This window comes from Meleagris gallopavo, chromosome 3, assembly GCF_905368555.1.
Source record: "Meleagris gallopavo chromosome 3, MGAL_WU_HG_1.1, whole genome shotgun sequence".
Lineage (NCBI taxonomy): Eukaryota > Metazoa > Chordata > Aves > Galliformes > Phasianidae > Meleagris > Meleagris gallopavo.
In genome coordinates this window covers 42,525,559-42,550,125 of record NC_139406.1, presented here as the reverse complement: position 1 = coordinate 42,550,125, position 24,567 = coordinate 42,525,559, and the positions used below count along the sequence as shown (strand labels likewise).

At 37.5% G+C, this 24,567-nt stretch overlaps 1 protein-coding gene across 3 annotated transcripts in view; it reads left to right on the top strand.

The window, feature by feature from the left end:
* CEP192 (centrosomal protein 192) overlaps positions 1-24,567 on the top strand; it is a 58,700-nt gene that overhangs the window by 7,952 nt on the left and 26,181 nt on the right. For 2 of the 3 annotated variants that reach the window (XM_085220734.1, XM_085220733.1), the window contains exons 8-28: positions 1,207-1,347; positions 1,602-1,947; positions 2,291-2,428; positions 4,362-4,426; positions 4,503-4,694; positions 5,565-5,688; positions 7,606-7,736; positions 9,082-10,120; positions 10,241-10,367; positions 11,161-11,332; positions 12,841-13,738; positions 14,339-14,487; positions 15,015-15,245; positions 16,660-16,785; positions 17,948-18,091; positions 18,296-18,359; positions 18,773-18,912; positions 19,086-19,178; positions 21,117-21,232; positions 21,875-22,045; positions 23,353-23,443. In XM_085220734.1, the coding sequence (XP_085076860.1) occupies positions 1,207-1,347; positions 1,602-1,947; positions 2,291-2,428; positions 4,362-4,426; positions 4,503-4,694; positions 5,565-5,688; positions 7,606-7,736; positions 9,082-10,120; positions 10,241-10,367; positions 11,161-11,332; positions 12,841-13,738; positions 14,339-14,487; positions 15,015-15,245; positions 16,660-16,785; positions 17,948-18,091; positions 18,296-18,359; positions 18,773-18,912; positions 19,086-19,178; positions 21,117-21,232; positions 21,875-22,045; positions 23,353-23,443 (4,698 nt within the window). The remainder of the gene's footprint in view (positions 1-1,206; positions 1,348-1,601; positions 1,948-2,290; positions 2,429-4,361; positions 4,427-4,502; positions 4,695-5,564; positions 5,689-7,605; positions 7,737-9,081; positions 10,121-10,240; positions 10,368-11,160; positions 11,333-12,840; positions 13,739-14,338; positions 14,488-15,014; positions 15,246-16,659; positions 16,786-17,947; positions 18,092-18,295; positions 18,360-18,772; positions 18,913-19,085; positions 19,179-21,116; positions 21,233-21,874; positions 22,046-23,352; positions 23,444-24,567) is intronic. The other variant, XM_085220735.1, reaches the window with a different exon arrangement.

The window sequence follows — 24,567 nt, the reverse complement described above, 5'->3', positions numbered from 1 at the left end:
TAACGCTGTCTAATATCCACGAAACACTAGCTTTACCTCTTCCTTCCACTCCCAACAAGCTGGTTGGATGAACTGCAAGGAAGGCCATCTTCATATCTTGTAATTTCCAGGAGATGAGTGTATTTTCTTTGTAGGCATTGCTAAATTTTGTTTTGATGGTTCTATGACAAGAAATGATTTTAATAGTTGTAACTTGTTGCTACTCTTTGTTATAGTTTAAGTGCAACGTTGTTCAAAGAACAGTGTGGAGTTTTCTTTTAAGAAGTTGATCATCTTGTTGAAAACAAATTGATTTCTTTTCTTACAAAGGATTGTTTTATTTTTTCTTTTTAGAAATACTTTAATGTTTGTTGGCATTAATGCTTATTTCATTTTGTACGATGAGTTTTCATAAAGAGCTTTTCAATCACCAGCTTGATTACCAAGGTAATAGTCTTCAAGGTTTTATTAAACGTGGCATCATGAGGCTATTTTTGCAAAGGAGTAAATGGTCTCCTGAAGTCTGTGTGAGGAGGGTAAGCAGAGAGAAACAGCTGCCTGGTGGTTTGTCTTAGAACACCATTTCTCTCTTACAGATTGCTTGGTGTCTGTAACCCTGAATGATAACTTGATACTTGCATGCTTGACCAGAGCAGTGAAGTGTTATTGATTGAATCATGGTTGCAAAGATTATAATTATTCTAAGGATGTGTTGTCTGATAGCTTCATAAATTTCCCACCTGACATCAAAGTTTCCAGGCTGTGGGAAGTGATCTGTTGACCCTTTTGATGGCAGTCTGCACAGGTTGCCAGGTGTTGATGGACAGCTGTATATGAGGAATAGAATAGATGATTGTTTTAAGACTGCATGGCTGTGGTGAAGAGTGAGAACAGCAGAGTTGTGTCCTCTGACCTCAGGCTTGATGTGAATAGGCAAGATGCTCCTGCTTCACCCTGGCTGTAGATGGGCAGTGGGGTAGGTGCCAAAAAGTTCTGGGTTGGAATTCTCATTCAGTGATAGATTCAGAGGAGAAATAGCACAGGGCCCTTGTTAAAGAAAATGAAATAACGTAGTGGGAATAAAAAGCAAAGAGATGCCCCATCTTCTTGCTCTGTACATACTGAAGGCAGATTGGTGAACTGGCATAGCTAGCAGTGTGTTTCATTTTTCTCTTCAGCATTGTGGATGTGATGTAACTTAACATTTTTATTTCCTTTTTTTTAAAGGAGGACTTCCAAGGTCCCAGTCAGTACCAGGCTGTGACAGGAGGAGACTCAGGAAATGCTAGTGATGAAGGCTCACAAAAGCAAGGGATGACTGGGTGTCCTGTGCAAATAGAAAAACTGCCCCGAGCGAGAAGACAACTGGTATGGAGTTATCTCTTAAATATATGTAGAATAAGGCTAACATAAAATAAATATGATTGTGCTTTTAAACTTAGAAGAGGTTGAACTAACACCCAAACTTTCTTTGCAAAAGATGAATAAGAAGGCGTTGTTTTTTGAATATGTTTTTCAGCCATGGTTAACTTTGGCTATTTAGTACCTAGAACTATTAACACAAGCAATTAACAAATGCAATTCTGACACTTAAGAATCTCTGTTAATTTTTTTTTCCTAAGAATTCCATGACAAGCAGAGATGTGCTGGAATCCTGCAGTGCTGCTGAGTTGTGTTTAGATTCACTGTATCTTCAGCGCATCAGCAGCCATAAAGCTGATGGCGAGGGTGTTCTTTCCAAGCAAGGAGTATGGTCCTCTGAGCATCAGTCTGCTGCTTCTGATAGTGAAGTGCTACATCCAGCAGAAGGGCTTCTGGAGCACTACACCGATCCTAGAATTCCTCTTAGTGCAGATGCACCTGGGACAGCTGCAGGTTCAGCTGGGTGTGAGGTTGGCCTCTCTGATACTTACTTGTCTCCAACTGCAGACAGCTGTCAGAATAAAAGTTTAGCTACAACAGACACAGGTACGTTGTTTTATATATAACCTAACTATGCCACTGTTGCATGGAAAAAGAAATAAAAATGTAAGCGGTGCATTTTTCTTTAGTAAAAAAAAAAATCCCCAATTTCTTTATAAATAAGAAAAAATATGACTTGAATAAATTGTTTTTGTTTTTATAAATTACTGACTGATGGCTATTGCAAACTGTTGCTTCTTTGGCAGTGCTGCTGCAACTTGTAGTTGCAGCTACTTGATCTACAATAACTCGTTGCTGGCCTTTAGTGAGTGGACTCATTTAAATTCAAGACATTTTGCCTCGTTCCTTTTATTTTAATCATCCAGGCATCATTTGTTGTATATTTCAGGTGATGCACCACATAGCATTGTTTATCAAAACGAAGAAGGCAAATGGGTGACCGATCTTGCTTACTATACCTCATTTGATGAAGAACAAGATTTAAACCTGTCTGAGGATGATAAAATAAATGAGTTCATAACTGGATGTATGTAATCTTTTTCCTATTTTAGTTGGCTGTTGCTATCTGTTAGTGTAGTTAAGGAAACTTTTTCTCCTCCTTTTTTATTTTTTCCACTTGAAAAATAAATGGTGTTTAGTATTGCAAAGCCTGTAGGCTTTAGATACTGAAACTTATTTGAAAGCTGTTGTTGTCATCAGCATATAATGATAGTAACATTAGTTTCAGTTGACAGCTGATTTCCATGTTTCTTTCTCTTCCCAGTAAGAGTGTCACTGATACCAGCTGTATGAGAAAAATAGCTACCCTATCTGTCATTTCCAGAAATGTTGGTTAGAATCTTAATTATTGTTATTCTTCTCATCAAGAAGAGGAAGCCATTGTTCTGTACTGTGTGATGGTTATAAGACAGGAAACTGTAAACAAGAAGTTATTATAGAAGCAAGTAAATGTGAAAAGAGCTGCTGAATTCTCTGGCTGGTGATTTTTTTTTTTTTTCTTTTTGTGAACTTCTTGGTGCTGAGTGCTTACAGTTAGTACTGGTACTGAAAAATGTTGGAGCTTAGTAAGGGCCATTTACAGGACTCTTCTAAGAAATTCTAGGTTTTTTGAACCTTTGTCTACTTCAGTTTTAATTTTCCTTTACCTGTCTGAGGCTGATCTTCATGAGACTCCGTGTTTGTCATACAAGATGGGTTAGTATGTATGCAGTGCTGTAGGCAGATAAATTCCTCAGCACCAAAATGTGTTCTGAACAACTGTCTTACTGTACAGATTTCAGCATTGTATGCAGCAGAGTTTCTCCTAGTCTCTTCTTGTTTCTAAAGCTGAGGTGTGGATGGTATTCTGAAGATGTCTGCTCAAGGCTGCTCTTTCTTTCAGAGAAGATGCTGTGTATGATGATGTGCAGAATTGTATGAACACAAGGTCAAGCAGGGTTGTTGGGTTGAAATTTTGTCAGCACTGTGTGGTTTTCTGTTGGATCAAACAAATAAGATTGTGTGCTGGGAAGTTCCCTACTTACTGTGTCAGCAAAGCAGAGCTCCTTCATTATTTTTCAGGTAGCAGGATATTTCAGATACCTGGCTGCATCTCAGACTTGAGTTACCAAATTATTTAGAATAGTTGTCTGCTGTAATTTTTTCAGGGCTCGTTAGCTTTTCCCTTACCTGGTGGTTTTTAAAGAAATGATGCTTTCCACCTGATTCAGTGTGGATGGCATTTTTCTCTCAGCTAGTTTGCTTGTCTGTACAGAGAGTGCAGCGTTGCTACTTGACAGTTTAATGCTTCAGGAAGTCTCATAAGTCCTCATATCTTATATAGAGGATTAAAGAGGAGTTGTTATTGACTTAAAATTCAGCTGGCTGTGACTGCATGTCATTGACAGTGCTCGGTTGCTTTTAGGAATTATAGTTGGATTCTTAATAAAGAGGTGTTACAATTTTGTTGCTTTCCTCAAAAGCGACGAAATTCCAACTTCTCTGAAGTAATTTTTATAGACAACAACATTTGGCCATGTTAACTTGCACAGGTATTTTGTGAACTGATACAGACTGAACCAGTCTTTCTTTTGTTTAAGTTCAGAGATAGCACCTTGCTGAAGTTTTCTAACCTGAATGTTGTCTAAGTTGGTTTGGAAGCTCCAGTCTACCTAGTATAGGTAGCAGAACCAATAATTAATATAATTTGCTTTCAGGACAAGGTTGTAAGAGGCCTTCTGTACTGACCTCTAAGGTAGCTAGCCAAATGCTTCTTATACTGGGTACCTAAAGGGTTAGGGAATGCTATTTTAAAACTGACTTCACATGAACCTTTCTCGCTATCAGGTGAGAAATAACTCCTGGTTTGTCCCAAGTTGTCTTGGATGTAGAATTAAGCATCTTTGCCTCAAAGTTTAGTTTAATGATGCAGAATAGTAATGACAACTCCTATTTTAATAAATGTTTTCTTTGGTTTTAAGCTGAAGCAGCAGCAGTGATTGCACAAGACCAGGAAGAATTTGAAAAAGCACACAGACTTCTGCAGGTAAGTAATGATCTGAATGCAAACAGAAAAAATTGCCATTTATTTACAAACGACAGTTTTTGTCACTTGTCTGCAGGCAGAAAAAGTAGACATTCTAAATGCATCTGAATTAGCGAATTCTTCATGGAAATCTGCTGGTAGCTGCCTTCTACCAAAAATGTCTGATGTTAGTAAAGATGCCAGCTACTTACGTTTGTCTCTGGGAGAGTTCTTCGGTCAGAGGTCTGAAGCTCTTGGTTGTCTTGGTGGAGGCAGCGATGTGAAACGGGTATGTATCTCAGTGTTATGAGAGGCAAGGGAAGGATAAGAAAAAACAGCTAGAACTGCTTTATTTTGTTGTTGTAACTGAGAACTACTTCTAGTTCTATATGCATATACAACAAGGATGAATTGTTTTTTTTTTTTTTTTTGATTCTCATTTGATACTTATGATGTGAAAGGATGGCTAGTGTTACCAGGGAATCTTTATAATTAATTCTTGATCAAAACATAGGGTTATAGATAGGGAAGTAGGCCTTGTAACAGGCTGCTTGTTGGAGATCTGAGCAAGCAGTCCACAGAGTTGAATGAAAACTACTAAGAGGGATATTTGAGCAGTGAGGTGTCTGAATGGCTGTTGATAATTGTGCTATCTAAGCAAATGCTCAATTCCAGTAAAAGCATAATCATCTAGACCTCAACCTTACCAATAGACTTTTATGTGTTTCTTATCTGCTGTTGGTAGACAGTATCTCACTTGTGCTGCAGACAAACAGAACCTGAGAGTTGTGTATAAGGGGATATGCTTGTGTAATTCAGTTTTGTCCTGGCGTACTGGTAGAGCGAGCATGTTCTGTACTGCTGCAGAACTGATGAGAGCATATGTACTTCCTTTTGTCTAACTGGTTTAAATACATTTTCTGTTGTTTTTTTCTTGTTTGTGTGTTGTGTGCTTTTATTTTTTTTGTTATTTAAATAGCATTGTATGTATATCAGTTAGGCATTTACAAAGCTAGGAGGCATATGTTATTTCTCAGCCAAATACCAACTGAGGAGATACTGGCTGAAGCTACTTTGCCTACCCACTGGAACTGTTTATTCATGATTGAATTTACAAATGTTGTATTCTGAGTTGTCTCTTTTTTTTTTTTTTTTATAGCCTTCTTTTGGTTATCATATTACATCTCCGAAGACAAGGCAACCTGTTGCTTTGCTAAGGCAATTTGATGCATCAGTAGGTGACATTACCCAAGAAACTTCACAATTTTCTGAAGTGTTTCCAGGTAATTAAATAGCAGGATGAACCTCAGACCAGTGGTTGTAACAGTAACAAGGAGTTATTTGTGTATAACTAGTAAAGACTGTAGAAGTATGTGATAGAGACTGGAAAGAAGTATGTGATAGACTCATTTTAATAATCTTAATCATTTTCAGGCCTGTGAGGGTGAAGATGGAAGGTATTCACAATCACCCTAAAGCATTGCGTGAGAGAGCATTCCAATACCAAGTAGTAGACTCGATTGCCTTGGTCACTTCCACATTTTCAGATGCTGGATAAATACCAGAATGTCTTGTAATAATTAAAGCCTATTCAGGGTTTTTCTATTGAAAAAGCTATTTAATTGTGTTGACAAAAGAACAACAACAACAAACCCAACAAAAACAATGAACCACAAAAAGGAAGTTGATTTATTTTCCATTTAGATATAGAGGATGTAGGGAAAGTAGTAGGTTGGTTTATAACTGTGTCTGTGTGTGTATATACAAGTCTAACTTTTCCTTTGCATCTTGTAGAATAAATAAATAATTATACTCCTGGGATATCTGATTGACTTAAAAGAATAGGAAATTCTTCCAAAATCTTATATATAAAGACCAGAAGGTGCATTTTTGCATGTCAACTGAACGAGATATATCTAGGAAATTGACTGAGAGCACTTAATCAAAAGATGAGTTCCTTTTAAAGCATCTTTGCTGTTCTTATACACTTAAGGCAATATCAGCCTTCTGAATCCATTTGTAGCCTCAGTGCAGTGGCTTACATAAACTTCTACAGTGATGAAAACATCAGTTAGATTTTTATGTGCGACACTTCCTTAAAAGCAACTTTATAGCCATTATTTTCCCCATTCTGAGCCCTTCCAAGTATTTTTAAAGCATCCCTAATTATGTTATTGCATTTGTTTGTTTTGTTTTCCTTAAACCTAGTGCTAGTGTGCTTAAATTCACTCTACACTAGTCTGAATTTTTGTTTACGGTTTGTTTAAAAACAAACAGTCCCCGGATGTTTCTTGAATCTTGTGACCTTTGTTCAGGTAAAAGCTAGCTGTAATTGCTGCTTTAAGTAATAGATAAATACCGTAGTGTGCTCTGCAGTTACTTTGTAAATGCTAGAAAAAGTGGCCACAAATTGACTTAAATACCCAATATATTAATAACAATTGTCATCTGAATTTTTTTCAGAGGTACTGACAACTATCTTTATTAGCAATGTTAGTATACAATCCTTTTTGAAGGAACAGTAGATGCAGAAGAAACTGAGAGCTTAGCGACCAAATAGCTTCTCTACCGCAAGTAGAAGATAAATTAACTGAAGTAAACACACTTCATACTACTTTTCTTGCTAAACAGAGCATTTAAAAAAATAGTATTTAGTGTTCTATGGAGTCTGGATATTTTCCTTCGAGTAGAAGCTCCCTTGGTGATATAATAGCTTCTGCATCTCATCAGTACAGTATTTCCTATGTGTGTTCTGTCTGATAATCGAGAAGATTCTTAATAAACTTGATGGTTTCAGAGAGGTGTCCTTCTGAGTATAATCCTTCAAGATCACCAGTTCACTGCTATCTATCTCTCTCAGACTCTCTAGTATATGAAAAAACTCTTACGGTTTTATGCTGGAGCTGGGTCTACGTTTATGCTACCTTGTGAACAACGTTTTATGAAAAGACATGTTTAGCGTGTGCTAATGTGGTAGGCTACCTGAAAATGAAGTGTGAGCATTATTAACATCACTAATTTTGTTAACTAAGATGTTCTTTCAATACTATACAGGCAATTGTTGATGGTTCTTGTATTGTGTTGTGTTCAACTGGAAAAAACTGTTGTAATGATCACACAGGAACATTCACATCCCATGAATGAAGTTGTTCAACCGATATACTTGGAAATTAATTGTAGGTCTTTTTCTTTCTTCTTAGAAGACTTGGAAGCTCAAGCAAAAGAACATGCAGGTTCTACCAGCTGCAAAAGTGCGTGGTGTAGTGTGGAGGCTGCAGCTGGAATACAAAAAAGCATTAATACAGAAACTGCTTCCAAAAGTAAAGCAAAGGTATTTTTTCGTGTTTTCTATTAATTGCAAGTATGAACTTGAGCAAAAGTCACTTCTTTTGTTATTGTTTCTTTGAGTAAGGCTAAGTTTAGACTTCAATCTCAACCTACTTACTGCTTTTGTGCTGATAACTTGAATCCTAGCAGATGTCTTTTACTTCTTAGACTAGTTTCTTAGATTGTTATGATCCTGTGGATCTGGTTGTACCAGCACTGAATGGAAGGATCAGCACCTTTAATTTGCTGATCAATCTCTTCTTGCTGCAGCACAGGTTGCTGTTGGCTTTTTTTTTTTTTTTTTTTCCTACAAGGGCATGTTGTTGGCTCATGGTCAACTTGATGACTACCTGGACCTTTGACTTCTTTTCTACGAAGCTGTTCTCCAGCTGGTCAGTCCCTAACCAGTGCTGGTGCAAGGACTTATTCTTCCCCAGGCTGAAAGGCATTTTTCTTTGAAATTAACAATATGTCTCTCATTCTATTTCTCCAACCTGCTGAGATCCTTCTGAACGATGCCAGCCCACCTTGTGTATGAACCAAACCTTGGCAGACTTGCTATGAGGCTGTGCTCTGTTCCATTATCAACGTCACTGATAATGATACTGGCACAGCATCATTCCCTGGGATACCCCATTATGGACCTCAGGCTACTCATAGTCTCCTGACAGACTACGTGCCCTGATAACAACGTGTTACAGCCAGTACTTAGTCATAATCTACTTGTCCACTCCATAAATCAATGGTCTTTTTATGAGGATACTGTGAAGGCTTGTGTGGATATTTATGGGAGGACATAAATGCAAGTTCACAAAAAGAAATCTTATCTACAAGAGAAATGGGAGGAGATTATGATCTAGAGGTGACATTACCCAGTTATTCCAGTGCTTTGCTAAGAATAGGCAGTGTGTGAATTCAATAAGTCATCAGACTTCAGAGATGCAGAGAAGCGTGGCATTGATTTTGTTTCACTTTGTTGAGAGGCAGATGATTGGAAGTTATTTGGGAAGATAGTGTGTGTTTGGTCAGTTTCCTCCCTACTCTGTCTGTGGTTGTATTTACTTGTAGTCCCTAAAACCAGATTAAGGCAGATATGAGAATTTTGTGTGTATCAAGTTGCCAAGTTTTAAAGGAACAGAAGCTTCCTAGCAGGCAATCCTTACAGCAAGCAGACTTGGAAAATCAGTAGTTTGCTTGTTGTAGTGTTTGTCCTTGGCAACAGATTAAGCATGTGGCAACAAGAAATATTAATGTAGTATCAGGTGTTCCACATCAGGCATAAATTCAAATACAAAATCATAAAAAAAATCAATTTTATTTGGTGCTTAACCTGCTTTTCTTTGTTGTAGGATGGAGTTAATGAAGACAAGTTGGAAGGTGGCTTATCTAATCATTCTGACTCTGTCCTCAGTATTAGCACAATTGCCTCTGCTATTGCTAATGCTTCTTGCAGTGCTGATCCTTCCCAGTTGGCTGCTATGATGATGACACTCTCCAATAAAAATAGAAAAAAGTGTTTCCTTCCTGGAATTGTTAAAGAGATGGAACTCACAGCTGATCAGGCATTATCCAGCCATGTGGAAAACAGTACATTTGATATGGAAAAATATCTCAAAAAAACAGATGAGATTGGACATGAAAGTGAGCGTGAGAGTATTGTAAAACTTGAGACATCTGTCCAGAGCAGTATGTCTGAAGGCGCTTTTCTGGGTAAAGTTAGAAACAAAGAAACTCTTGTAGAAGACTTTTTAAATGATCATAATGAGCAGCAACTAACAGAGGAGCAGTTTCTGGATTATTTTAATGCAGAAAATGGTACTCAGAATATCTCTAGCTCATCTGATGCTTCCAGGCATGAAGACAGAGCTGCAAATAGTGATAAGTATTCAGAGAAGTTATCTGATATATTAAATAGTAAACATGTGCAGTTGATGAGTGCTACTCTTAAATCTGATGTGCTGGATACCCAAACTTCACCTAATAGAAACAAAGCACAGACATGTGAAACTCCTTTAGCATCTAAAAGGGAAATGGCACAGAGACTTCTGTTTGCTCAGCAGGCTGACAATTTTACTAGCAGATGTTGTAGCTGGGAAGATGGAGGAACAGTAGATAAAATGAAAAATGCTGTTCCCGAACCATGTAATGATTTGGAGAGAAGTACAAGAAACATCATGCCACTCAGCAATGTAAAATCTACCAAACAACCTGGTAAATATGTCTCAGTAAGTCCTACAAAAGCAAAGCCTGTGCAAAAATTGAACACTGATGAAGAGACGCAAAGCACAAAGATGGAGGAGAGAACCAAAGAGAGCAGTGCTGCTGGCAGTGGGAATGTGAAACATGTAACTTTTGAGAAGCTCTCTTCAACTTCCCAAAATAGTACTGGTAAGTAATTTTAACTAATAATCTAAAAAGATAAAAGTAACCAATTGTAGAAAAGGTTTTTCTTGAAAATAGACTTGTTTCCTGTGCTTATACTCTTAAAAAATTCTGCTTATTTATCAGAGCATCAATCCATGCTCCCTGAATGTGACTTGCAGCCTTTGGAGGATGAGCAGTATAGCTTCAGGCCTTCAACTTCACCGCTGATCCACTCTTCTCCTAGTGACACTTCTGGAACAGCGTTTTCAGGGTACATTTCTTAGCGTGGGTTATAAGAATTGCTACAGTTTCATGGGGATCTTTGAGTCATAGGGTTTTAAAGTAAATATTGTTTTTGACTTCAGTTTATAGAAGACTTTTTGTTTTTTTTAAGATTATGACTTCATTCCTTGTGTAAGCTTACTCTTAAGTTTTAATGTGTGTGTGTGTGAGGAGCAGTCTTAAGCAAGACTTGTTGATTTATTTCCCTTGCTGGTATAATGATAGAGTTGCTGGACAGGAATGTATCTGTTTCTACTCAGGACTGTCCAGTAATGCAAGAATACCGAATACTCAGCCTGCAGCTAGTCAGATACCGTGGATACTTAAACCTTTGTCATGATGGAACTGTTAACTGCTGTATTTAGGTTTCATTCATTTTTTGTTATGGTTCTAGTTATGCAATAACAAAGCTTGATATTGTATACAACCAATGATGGCCTGGGTGGTGGTTGCTGTTTTGTTTTTTAAATTTGTATTTAGGTCAATTTTGTTCTCTATTTTATATCATTGCTTGTGGTGACAGAATAATCAGAAATATTTGTATTACTTATGAACACTTTCACATTTGAAACTGCAGCTTTGTCCCCAAGATTTCAACATTTCTTAGCAATTGAATGGGTAATGTTTTTTCTAAATGAGCTCCAGTAATAAGAGGAGCTGTGTGAATTATAGGATTACTACCAAGTCTTGTAGTTTTAAACATATATCATGTCCAGTGGGAATTCATGTTCTTATGGACATGCATTCTGTGTAGTCTGACGTACTTCCTATCTGTTTTTCAGGTCTGAAGCTGATTTTATTAGCACATCACATCATCCAAAATCATCTTGCAAGGAGAGTACTGTATCTCAGTCAGTTTACTCAAGCCCAAGCATGAGCAGATTAACGTATGTCTCTGAATCTGACAGTACGCTTAAGAATACATCTGTAACATCTGAGCCAGAGACACACTGGGTAAGAAGAAAAAAATCTATGACTAATTATGCCGTATGCTCTGCCCTATGAACTGTTACATGGTCAAAAACATTTTTAATGGTTAGAACAGTTTTAAGGGTTTCAGAATAGCTTAGTGTACACTGTGCTTAGCAAAAAGGTATTGTGCTTTTCCCTCTTTTCTTCCCTGCTCCCAAGTTTCAGAAATTTAAATTCTGAAGTAGGTTTTGTTAAATTACAAACCTTAGTGAATGTAAGAGTAAACCATTCAACGGACTTCTGGAAAAAGGTAGAGTTGGTGTATTTTTTTCCATGTTTTTCTGAGTTGCTTCTTGAGTAATTCTGTTCTTGGAATGCAGTGCAGTATTCTAGCAGCAGCTAGCAGGCTCTTTATCCCTTTCTGTTTTGTTTCAATTTCTGAGAAGAGTACTTCTCTTCCCCTACAACCTAAGAAATGTTTATCAATGCATATTTTAGCTTTAACTTCACTAATTGATTTCAGGACTGAAAATACCATTTGTCTACCTCTGATAATCATTTTCACTGTTCTTACTGATGTAGTAAAGAGTGTACTCTTAGAGTGAAACTTCAATTCAGACTTGCAGTCTTATGCTGATTAAGATAGTTAATATTCTCTTATCTCAGTCCATGGGTTCCTTGGAATCTGAGATCTTTGTTTTGCTTCCCCCCTCCAAAATGTGCGACCTTGTGGATGAAACTTCAAAACAAACAGAAGTTGAAAACCTCTTAGATTACAAAAATAAGTGATACCATTTAAGCTTCCACTGAGATAGGTACATCTTAATAACTTTTGGATTTCTCTAATGGTTAGTAGAAATGTTCACTGCTAGACGTATTTTTTGTTTGTAGGTATGAGAAAAACAGTAAAAATTTTAGATCTAAGGAAGGACTTTGATAAGTGAAGTGGGGGGGGGGGGGGGAAAAGATGATAATTGTTGCTAAAGAAATCACCACCAGCAGACCAATGCCCAGGCAATCTCCAAGGAAGAGTTACTCTGGAAAAAATATGCCACAATTTTATTTCTGAGTGTATGGAGTATTTCTTTTTGTCAGCTGTCCTGACCATCTCCCCTCCCAGCTTCTTGCCCACCCACAGCTTTACTTACTGCTGTGGTAAAGTGAGAAACAAAGGTGGCCTTGACTCTGCCAACATTGCTCAGCAGTATTTGAAACATCAATATGTTATCAACACTGTTTTCATCACAAATCCAAAACATAGCACCACGGGGGCTGCTGTGAAGAAAACTGGCTTCATATCAAGCAGATGCCATACAGCTAGTTACATGTGACTTCAGATAGCAAACAGGCTGAAGCAACGGGCTTTCTTTCTCAGAGTAGAGAGTCGCAGATGTTTGAAGTCTTGTTTTTGTAACAAGACTTGACAAATTTGATCACTTAATGGTAATGGGTGGCAGTACCAGTACTAGGGTCTGTTTTATGAATCCTGTTTGCTTTTCTAGAAATGTGTAAAATTTGTCGTAATACTGTGTATTACATTTGCTTACTAGAGTGAAAATGCAAGTGAACTAAGTACAACGATAATTCGAGCCAGCCCAACTCCTTCACAGGAACAAGCAAACAAGAATTTAGAAGACTACTTGTGCCAAAGAAACCGCAGAGGAATACAGTTCAGTGTTGATCAGAAATCAGAAGAAAATGAACTGGCGCATCCTGAAAGAAAGCTTGAAGGCCAAGGTCAAGAACTGACCAAGGAAGATCTTCCAAAGAATGAAAGGCAGCTTACCTCAGCTGCCTCAAAAGTAGCAGCAACTCTTAAAGAGTTAGACCCTGTTATATCAGCTCTTGCAAGTAAATTTTGCGTCTTTCAGCCACTTCCTGTTAATGTTGGTGCACAAGAAGTATGGCAGGATCAGACAAATAAAGCACAGAGCCAGGGGTTGCCATCCTTAAATGCGTTGCCTGTATATCCTGGATTAAGAACTTGTATTCCGATAAATCAAAACGCTCCTGGTGAACGCTATATTCCTGTTTCAAGCTTTAAATCCCACATCACTACCTCTGAAAGTCAAACAGTTTCTTCTGTTGCCACGTTACTTCCAGGCCATTCCTTGGCAACAACTCAATTTGCGCAGCAGCATCTAGGAAACATACCATCTACTGGAAACAAAGTTTTGCCTCAGTTTCATGGCTGCAGCTCTGCTGGTTTTAGTGTACCACCATCAGGGCTTCCTTACTCGAGCATCTCAGCAGGACATGTGGAAAATCCAGTTCCAGTAGGAATCCCTTTGGGTTCAAATATTGGTCCTGGTTCTTTGGGTACAGCTGCACTTTGTCATCCACACTCTTCTTCCTGGAACAAGAACATCTTAAATATAAGATCGTGTACTGTACAACCCCTTGGGACTAGTAGAAATGAGTGGGACTTTTCAATGACACCTGGTGTTGGTAAGGCTTATTTAAAGCACACTTTTAAAATAGCCGTGGTCAGGAATAGCTAAAATTACTATAAAGGAGTAAGTAAGATTAGGAGTATGTGTGACCACAGCTATTCTTCATGCAAGCTGATATTTGAGAAAAATGATATTACTGATTCTCTTTAGTTAATGGTATCTTCTGAATTTAGTATTCTTATAGTATTCCTAATACTCTTAACATGTATTTTTTTGTAATCAAGAAAAGTAGATTTAAGCATTCAGTGGTTTGGTGTTTGTGGAAAGGATCTGTTGCTCTCTTTGTTGTGAGGGAGAGAAATCGTAGCTGCAGTTTGTGCTAGGCAAGACAAGTCATGCCCTGGAAGTTTAGCTGCACTTTAGCTGAGAAGCAGAAGGCATTTCTGTCACTGTTGTGGGCAGACATTAACAGCCAGTTAAGCCAAAAAATCCCAGGACCGAGGGGCTGAAGCTGCTTTCTGCTTTTTCCGTTCAAATACTTCCTTGATGCAAGACAGCATTGCTCAAACAAGTTGACAAACTTGAAGTAAGGACAGCCTAAGTGATGCTTTATTCAGGATACTTGGAACTAACAGTAGCATGCTTCCTTCCTAAGGACGTGTAAAAGTGCCAGAAGAGCTGAAGTTCCCTAATGCCTGCTGTGTGGGAATTGCATCACAGACAGCACTTAGCATTTTTAATCCAACTGAGCGGTGGCTGCAGGTCAGCATTGGGATACTCAGTATATCAGTCAATGGGGAAAAGGTAAGTATTTTTCAGTACAGTTACAAGCATAAAGCTGTAATCTTATCAGATGTCATAATAATATGTTGATGATGAAATAATAGCCTTCTTTAGAGAGTTGTAAGTTCTTCCCAGTTCATAGTTAATATAAACAAAAGCAGTGGTACCTCTCTTAGGCAGGCCTCCTGGTTTATTCCAGTGAGTAGGAATAGTAAGTGTAAGTATCTCATGATAAGATTGACTTGAAAACTTATCTTGCATGCATAAATTCTAGTAGGTTTGAGATCACTGCTTATTAATTCCTACCTTTAAAATATAGTAAATATTACAGTTCCTATGTTAATCTCTTACTAGATGCTGGACAGAAGCCTCAGCAACTTTCAGGCTGACCTACCAACACTTTAACTCTTTAAATTTAGAGCAAATGCCTACAGTTAAGTCAGATGGAAGTGGGGCATAAAAATGGTGATGCAATAAATGTGGTATTTTGGATGAAGCTGTCCTCTAACAAAAAGTTTGTTGAAGTTGATGTGAATTTTGCTTTTCAGGTGGATCCTGCAAAATATCAGTGTCTCGTGTTCAAGAACAAAACGATTGTAGGACCCCATTCTACTGATGACCTGAAAATACTGTTCTTACCTTGTCATTCAGGGATCTTCCAGTGTATTCTCAGTGTTTCATCTTGGCCACTTTCTGCAGATGCTGAGACAGTCGTTCAGGCAGAAGCTTTGGCAAGTAGGGTAGTTCTGACAGCAGTTGCTGAAAATCCTAATTTAGAAGTAAGTAGCTACTACTTGTGTGGTCTTTGATTTGTTTTAATTGGAATTCTATGAATAATTTAATGATAGTGAAAAAGAGTGGGAATAAAGACTGCTCCTCATAGGAACCTGGAATGTCTTATGTTTGGAATGAGTAGAGAATGTAAGAGTGTATGTATGTATATTAAAAGCTTAAACAAAGGAAGTTTTAATTGTGGAAGAGCACATAGCTGGACATGACAAATTATTTATCAACTGTCTGAAAATAATAAATTTCTCATTATTAAAAGATGGATGAGTTTTTTTAACATACAATGCTTTCTCAGAATTCTGCTATTTTGGATATCACTGAGCATGAAAATATAGTAAAAAACATTTATTTCCAGTTGTAAGGTTTTTTTAAAAATTACATGGCATAGGTTTTGTCTTGTTTGTTTATTCCTTTGAGCTCATTTATTGTTGTAGAAAGTATTTCCGTTCAGAATTAAAATTAAAAGTGGATGTATGGAATACTTTCTCCATCTTCTGTCTTATGAAGAGCAAGTGGATGGGAGACAGTGTGGTAGTTGTTCCACGAATTAAATTTGGATTTATGTGGTCATGAATTTATGTCTGGTTGAGCAGAAACATGCATGATGTTACTTCTGGAGGTGTCTCAGCAAATTACATTGTTGTCTGTGACTCTGCTGACAAAAGTCAAATTTTCAGTGTTGACCACAGCTTACAAGCCTTTATTTTGGTCTTAAGCTGCTCTGTTAATGGCTAAACTGTATATTTTCAAGTAATTTTAGTGCTCTTTTATTTCAGTATATGTGAGTAGATGTAATACTTTTGTATTCTTTCCTTAAGTTTGAATTTAACTTTAAATGATTTTTCATCAGTAGTTGGACAAAATCCATCACTGTCCATGTTCTCCATGATGTAGCTCCTTGAAACTTGCTTCATTTTCAAATTAAAGTAAATTCTACAATATCCCTACACATCTTGTTACACTACTGGGATTGGATAATGTGCCAAATAAAAGTGGTATTTTGTTTCAGATCATAATGCTCAAAGGTTTTATACTAACAAAATTAGCACTACAATCTTACGGGTGGCATATTCTTCTTGCTAGCAATAATGATAGTTTAAATTTGTTTCATGTTTACGTTATACTAACCAAAATAACTCGACTATGTAATGGATTTTGGTGGGTAAATATTGCACTAATGTTGACTTAAATGGTTGAGGCAATACATGTGAGCGAAAGCCAACTGGGTATATGCACTTTTGATATCAGAGCAAATGTTGTGTAGATACTACGTACCCCTTGTAGAAGGTGTGTATTTTGTATGCTGGTATGGCATTACAGGAGTAAGGCTTCCTGCTGCTTTTGTATTCTAGTTCATTTTTGAGGTTTTCTTTCCTTAAAAGTTCTGCTTTGTCTTAAAACCAGGTAGAAACGGGAAAACAAGATTATCTGGATTTTGGTGACTTGACTTCTGGCAGTTGGAAGGCTCTTCCGTTAAAAATTATCAACAAAACCCACGCTTTTGTGCCAATTAGACTTATTATTAATGCAGTAAGTACAGTAGAATTCCTGTATGTAAAAGCTAACTTCTTGTGATACTGAATTTTAATACAAAACACTGCTATTTTACTAAAATACACCCTTGACTCTGGATGTAAAATTCCCAAGAAGTGTCTCGGGTTAGTCAGGAAGTACAAATTTTTGCTGTCTGGTGATCTGATTCAGCTGTAATGGTACCAATGAAAGTGCTTCTGGGACAATTGCACCTTGTCCTGTCTTTCATTTTAGACAGCCCAGCTGCGGTCTGCTGCCCCTGTGTTGCCTGATTTGAGACAGTAAGGCAGCAGACAGCAGAAAGGTTTACGATGCCTAAACCTTCCCTCTGGAAAGTTGAAGATGGATTGCACTATTCTAGTGGAATGTGTGCTTTTCTAACAGCTGACTATTGAAATAAGCAGCCTTGCTTCACAGAATCACAGAATGGCCAGGGTTGGAAGGGACCTCAAGGATAATGAATCTCCAACCCCCTTGCCACATGCAGAGCCACAACTTCCCCATTTAATACTAGACCAGGCTGCCCAGGGCCCCATCCAACCTGGCCTTGAACAGCTCCAGGGACTGGGCATCCATAGCCTCTCTGGGCAGCCTGTTCCAACATCTCACCACTCTCTCTGAAAGAACTTCTTTCATAGAAAGTTTATGAGTTCTGTCTTCCTTTGCTGGAGGAAGAGCAGATCTCCATCTGCTTTGTCTCCCACTAGGCAATAATACCCTGTGTTACTTGCTACATTATGCTCCTATTTGCATCTCTATGGCAATGCAGATTTTGGGTTAATGTATAGACTTGCTGCTGTTTGCTGTGGGAAGAGCTTTTTTCTTTCTTTTTTTTTTTTTCTTCTTGTATGGGGACAAGAGAGAAAGGTCTGGCTCTGTGTTAAGGCTGTGGGTTGTCATCTCAGTTACTACTCAGTTACTAGTAAGATTTAGTCGTGCACAGCCCAACTGGTTTAAGCCTTCTGCTTACCACTTCCAGCTCGTTTCCTTCTATTAACAGTTTTTAGAGAGTTTTCTGGACTATGACATACAAGCTGAAACTACAGGCTAATTTTTTATTTCTTTTTTCCAGACTAAACTGCTTAAAGATAGCCTTGCATTTGTCAGTTTTGTTTCAATAAGTATTTTAATACTTTAAAAATCTCTATTTTGTGGACAGAACGCAGTAGCTTGGCGTTGCTTCACGTTTTCCAAGGAACCAATTAATTCTTCTAATGAGCAATCGCTCCAAATGGATACAGTTGCTCAGGTAGCAGCTCCATCCGTTGTAAATCATGTGATCCATGCAAGCTATGATGGACAAGTGAGTAGTTGGAGTTTACTGATTCTTACTGTTATTTACTGTCTGAAATGTGTTCTGATTATCTGAATTCATAATGTTTCTTGCAATCTACCTATTTGAGTTTGTTTTGTTTTGTTTTTTTTGTTTGTTTTATTCTACAAGCTTTATTTTTTCTCTAGTAATTCTGTTCATTCCATAAGATGAATCAACCAATTTCTTTTTCAGGATCCTGAGGTTTTAACAGTTTGGGTTCTGTTCCATGCACCTAAGAAACAAATTTCTTCTTCAGGTATAGCAATTCGAATTTCATTTTAATTAAAAAAAAAAAAAAAAAAAAAAAGAGCTTTTAATGTATACATGTGTTAGAATTTCAGGAACAGGCTGCAGATTTGAAGTGAAACATTCTGTCTTTGTCTTATATATCTTGATGTTTCCGTTGCTCAACTTCTTGTTCAGTTTTAGCTTCTGAAGGAGAAGGCACGCTTCTATGTCTTAATGTTTTAGACATTGATGAGTTACTTACGTTACAGTAGCAGACTGTACAAAGTGCTTATTTACTGCAAAATATGTGGAATGTGCTCTACTCATTTTACTGAGGTTCAGTGAGACGTGTGTGTGTGTGTGTGTGTGTGTGTGTGTGTGTGTGTGTGTGTGACTACTAGCAGACTTGCTTAGTTTCTTCATTTGTGGATTTGTCCCTAGATGCCTTGGGTCCAGCAGAAGAATTCTTGGCAAGAGTTGATGTGGAAGTGGATAGCCCAGGACCTAGTAGTGTGATTGAAAGTATTCCTCTCCGAGCAAGAGCTGGAACAGCCAGGATTCATGCTCCAAAGGACTTACAGGTTTGCATGTATTTACAAAGTATGTTTTAAGAACAGTTTGCCTCTCCTAGTCTGCTTGTGGTAACATGTTTGTATTATATAGATGTGTGTATGTGTATATTACGTAGATATATTTATGTGTATAGAATATAGATGTGTGCATGCATAGGTAGACACTTATTTCCTTTTTCCAGACAATACATCTGTCTGCTAGTGTGGGTTCAACAGCCAAACAACAATTGCCATTGAAGAATGCTGGAAACATTGGTGTAAATTTGAAACTTAAGGTAGGCTGGCTTTTCCATCTTGAAATCATGTTTTGTGCTGTTAACCTATTTGGAAAAAACAAACTTATGGCTAAGCCATGGGATCCTCGCTTAATTGTGGTTTGACGGAAAAGTTTTCAAGTTTACGTAGAGAATGAAAGCCAGAGTTTAGCATGTGTAAGTGGAAAAAACAGATGAGAATTTTGTTTGTTGAATTTGCTCAGATTCAGTTTATTTGTTATAACAAATATATTTTTATTTATCTTAACATATAGATTTTAACAAACTTATTAAAAGTGAATCCTGAGCTACATAGCAGATGTTATTTAGCTGGTGAAGTACATGTAGATTAAAGAGGAATTTAAGCACTGGTAAACATTTGTAATTTCTAAAAATGCTGTATTTGTTTTCTGTGGACAGCTTGCCAAGTCAAGTACCAAGCTAAGTTATTTTCAGAAATATACATTCTCTTTATATGGCTATAATTTCCCTGAGAATCTGGGGAACATATAGACCCAGATTGAAAGATAACTAGACTCACTGTAACTAGAACTTCGAGGTTAAAGGAAGGAGCAATTGGTCTCATTTTACAGCTAGGTATCTCACATTGACTTACATTTAGATTTTTCACATCACTGAACCTCTGGGTGAGAACTGGGGGAGCAAATTCCTATGCAATATAAAATCAGAAAAAGTCTGAGACTATACATGAGACTGAATATAAGGTATTCCCAGTTATGTATAAAAACTGGGAGAAGAATTTGTGAGTAGCCCTGCTGAGAAGGACTTAAGGATCCTGGTTGATGGAAAAACTGAATATGAGCCAGCAGTGTGCACTTGCAGCATGGAAGGCTGGTGGTATCCTGGGTTCCATCAGAAGAGAGGTAGCCAGCAGGGCGAGGGAGATGTTTGTTCTCTATTCTGCCCTTGGGAGGCTCCAGCTGAAGTACTGTGTCCCACATCTGGGGTACCCAACACAGGAAAGACGTGGAGCTTTTGGAGAGGGGTGGTCATGAAGATAATCCAGGGACTGGAGCACCCTGGTATGAAGATGAGCTGAAGGAAATGGGCTTGTTTAACTTGGAAAAGAGAAGGCTGCAGAGAGACCTAATTGCAGCCTTTCAGTATTTAAAGGTAGCTTATAAGCAGGAAGGAAATCAACTTTTTACATGGACAGATAGTGATAGGACAATGTGGAATAGTTTTAAACTAAAAGAAGGGAGATTTAGATTAGATGTTGGGGAAGGTTTTTTAGTGAGAGAGTGGTGAGATGCTGGAGCAGGCTGCCCAGAAAGATTGTGGATGCCCTGGCCCTGGAGATTTTTCAAAGTCAGGTTGGATGATGCCTTGGGCAGCCTGATCTGATAACTGATCTAGCAGCTTGCAACCTTGTCTGTGGTGGGGGGGAGGGAGAGGGATGAAGAGGGTGGGAGAGTGTAGAGCTTAGAACTTTATCTTTGTCTCTTCCAACTCAAGCCATTTTGTGATTCTATGATGGTGAGATCTGGTTACAAATATGCAAAAAAGTCAAGGTTGTGACCACATCATTTCACAGAGTGGAAGCTGTGGAGATTGTGATGTTAGTCATGCATCCTAATGTTATGTTAATGTGATGATATGAGTAATGGTTGGTAACACGTGATGAGATCAGTGCTGCTGCTTTGATAGTGGTGTATCATTGCTCTATTTCATTTCTTTGAATCTCATTCAGTGTTGTATATACAGTTGATGTCTTAAAATGTCTTCTGTTGGAGGGTATAGTATAAATATCTCTAACTTTGAAAGAATTTGACTAGAGCATGATTATGTGAAAAAGTTCCGAACTTGACAGATGCATTTATGTTGTTGGAAGCTGTAAGCACAACAGATAGATAGCCAGCTTTTATTATATGTTGTAGAAATACTGACTCTCTCAGATAACCAACACTTTTTCCTCTGCCCACACACATGCACCTTCAGACATCAGGACAGGACAGTTGCTTCTCTGTTGAACCTGATGATCTCTTCCTTCTTCCTGGAGAAGAACGAGAAGTGACTGTAAATTTTTCTCCAAAAAATGTAACGTCTTCTCGAAGGTAACATAACTATTTTGAACAGCAATTTTCAACATTAAGGTCATCAACAAATGTGAAAGTTTTTATCCACGAGAGTTGTTTCAACTTCTGTTGCTTTCTTGAGTTCTAGACTTTTGCTGATTCACCTGTTTCATAGATCTTCTGCCTCATTTTCTCTACATAACTTAATGAGTTGCTGTTTCTTTTCCTGTCACAAATCAGCAGAGATCTTGTAGCTTGCTTCTAAGTTTTCAAGTATTAACCTTTAGTAGCCATTTTAGTTGCTTCTTCACCCCACTGAGACAAGGGAAATATTCTTTCTGTTTTACAAATGAGAACCTGAAGCGTAGACCAGGATCAAATGAATTAATTCATTTTAGCTACCATAACTGAGGTTAGTGTGAATCTTCTCTAAAAATAATGTGTATGTTTCATTCATAGATGTATGCACTCATATTTTGCACGTTAATTGGTTGATCTATATGAAATAGCCAAATGGCCCAAAGGATTTAAATTTTGGCCTTTGCTATAAAATAAAGTGTATTCCCATTAAGAAGGTACTTTTAAAAGGCCTCTCTGTAACTTTTTTCCAGTTATGTTTTGTTTTCATCAGCTGTTCTTGTTCTGTGCTGACATTAAAATCTACGTATTCATTTTTTCAAGTGTTTTGAAAATCCTTGTGTTGCCATCTGGGCCTCAGTACGAAGTGGTGATAAAAGGTGAAATGGAGTCAGTGGAAAATAGACCTGTGCCTACAGTTGCTGCAGATATTCCACCTATTCTCTCCAACAAGCAGTTCATTGCTTGGGGAGGAGTAAAGCTTGGAGAATCAGTGTAAGTAGCTGTAAGTTTGTATAGAATATAATCTCTGAATTAATTTATTTGAATTTGATTATGTTCTGATGTTAAAACTGCTACTGATAGAGAATCTGTTGCTTTGCTACAATAGCTTATCATTCAGACTAGTTCTTGTCTGAATTCTTATTTAGTTTCAAGATTTCAGCTTTTCTGTTAATTACTGTTGAGATATACTTCACTGCTGCTTTAGTATGTCAAGATTGCAAGTTTTGAAGTTCTTTGGACTTGTAGTATTGCTTTGGGGATAAATCCCCTATTGTTCTGATACTGAACTTCTGGAGGAATCTAGTGATGTTCCAGGTTGTCATTTTAATTGACCCACATTCATAACCAAGAATCACTTCTGATAGCTACGTTGCCATTTTTCTGTTTTGTCAATATAGTTTATTTTGAAAATAGCAGTCTTGGATGTTTAGGGATGACTTTCTTGACCCTTTATTTTCTTTTTATCCTGAAAAGTAGTTTTGACTCACCAAAGCCTATCAGGAAATTTAATTCTTTTTACATTTTTTGTTCCTACTGCAGTTCCAACTACACTATAGCAGTGTCTGCTGCTGAAAGCTGGGGAGAAGCTTTGTTCGCTCTCTGTGTTTGTTTGCAGTAGCTGCATGATTTTCCTTCATTGTTTTTATGAGTTTTAGGGCTTGTCAGATTGTTTTGTTATTGGCTTCTGCGTCGCTAAAATGAAAAAGGTAGTAGCTATTCTTACTGGAGAACTTTCTTACCTCTCTTGAGGACCAATCTGAGTAGCAGATACCTGGTCAATGTCAGGACATATCAAAGAGGTGGAGGGAAAAATACTTTTTAATCAACCTGATGCTGTCAAATGGCTCTTTGTGGTATAATTATGTTGAAAAGTAATGGAAATATTAGCCTTAATTTAGTCCTCTGCCACTGTTCCAATGGATCTGGGTCATGCTATTTACAAGATTGCTTTTTCATAGCTGAGTGGTTCTGGATAATCTAATTGTATCTGTCTTAGTTGTTTGTTTTTTTTTTTTTTTTTTGACAGAATTTTAGTATTAACAAAACTGCTGTGTTATTTAAGAGATAAAGTAATGTATTTATAGCTCTTCTGCTGCATGAAAACTGATGTTAATGTTATATAATACTGAAAGATTTATGTTTGAGAATATAGTAATAACTTTCTACTTGGAAGTTGTACTAGAGGCATTTCGTCATGAAATGACTTAAATTTTCCTGTTTCCATTGCTCACATGAATAAATATGTACACATGATTAATATTTGCTGCAAAATATAACTGAACTTCATATTTTTTCAGCCAACAGAAGTTAACTTTAAGAAATAACTCTCCATCTGTGACTCAGCATTTAAGACTGGTGATAAGAGGTCAGGATCAGGATTGTTTTCAGGTGACTGTAAAGAAAATTTCTCTTTATCATTTGTGACATCAGGATAATGTAAAAATGTCAGAATTTGTCTCACTTATAGCACATCCTTAGTGATGAATGAGCTAGATTAGAAACCAAGCTGTAGAAGACCTGTGCAAATTAATTTAATCACAGAATGAATTCTAAATTTGGTATTTTGGAATAGCAGCTCACTATTTTTTTTTTTTTTTTTTTTTTTAAGTGCAGGAGAATTAAATGAGGTTAGAAATTAAATGTTTAGCTACGCTCAGTGGAATGGCAAAATTTGAAATAATTTTTTCACTTTGCATAGAATTTCATGTGTACCTTCATGCAGTAAGCGTGTAATTTTCTGCCTATCTTCTCAACAAAATATTTTGGGTCGTCATATGGTCTTGTATTGTACTGATGAGGATTTTGTTAACTCTTCTGGTTTTCTCTGGTTGTCCTGTCCCATGTGCTAACCTTTGTACCACGCCTGTGTATCGAAGGACTGAAGCTGTGTACAATTTCACTTGTCATGTGAAGTCATACCAGCCATGAATTAGGCAGTGATAGTCTTCTTCAGATTATGTTTTCAGGTCAAGGATGGTTCTGAAGCACCCAGTAAATTCTGTCAGTGCTCTTGATCAGGCTGTTGACATAACCTTTTGTATCTTTGCCTGTTTGATTGAAGGTGGTGCAGATCAAAAACAGTGGTGCTGCTCTTTCTGCTCAGGCTCTGTTAGATCTTGGCGCTGAAATGGAGGACCTTGCCCATCTTTGTCTTGGTTTGATTATCCATAAGTAGAGATGAGTCAGACATATGCTGAAGTGTTGATGGACTTGTGTTGCAGCTTGGATAGGTGCAATATGGTCGAAGTGCCAAATAAGTTTTGAAATCTAGACTTCTCACAAAAGAGAACATTTATAACTGTATGTAATAGTGCATTAGGTGCCATGGTTATTTATGGAATTCGGGACATTAGAATCTGATTTTTTTTTTTTTTTTTTTTTTTTAATTCTGGAAGTACTTGATGTTTCTTTTGTGCTTATCAGAAAAATCAACTCTGCTGGTTGATCTGTAGCCTTTGAAAGGTGGCTGGCTTTCTCTGGGTTATTGTCAAGTTTGTGATTGTTTCTAACAA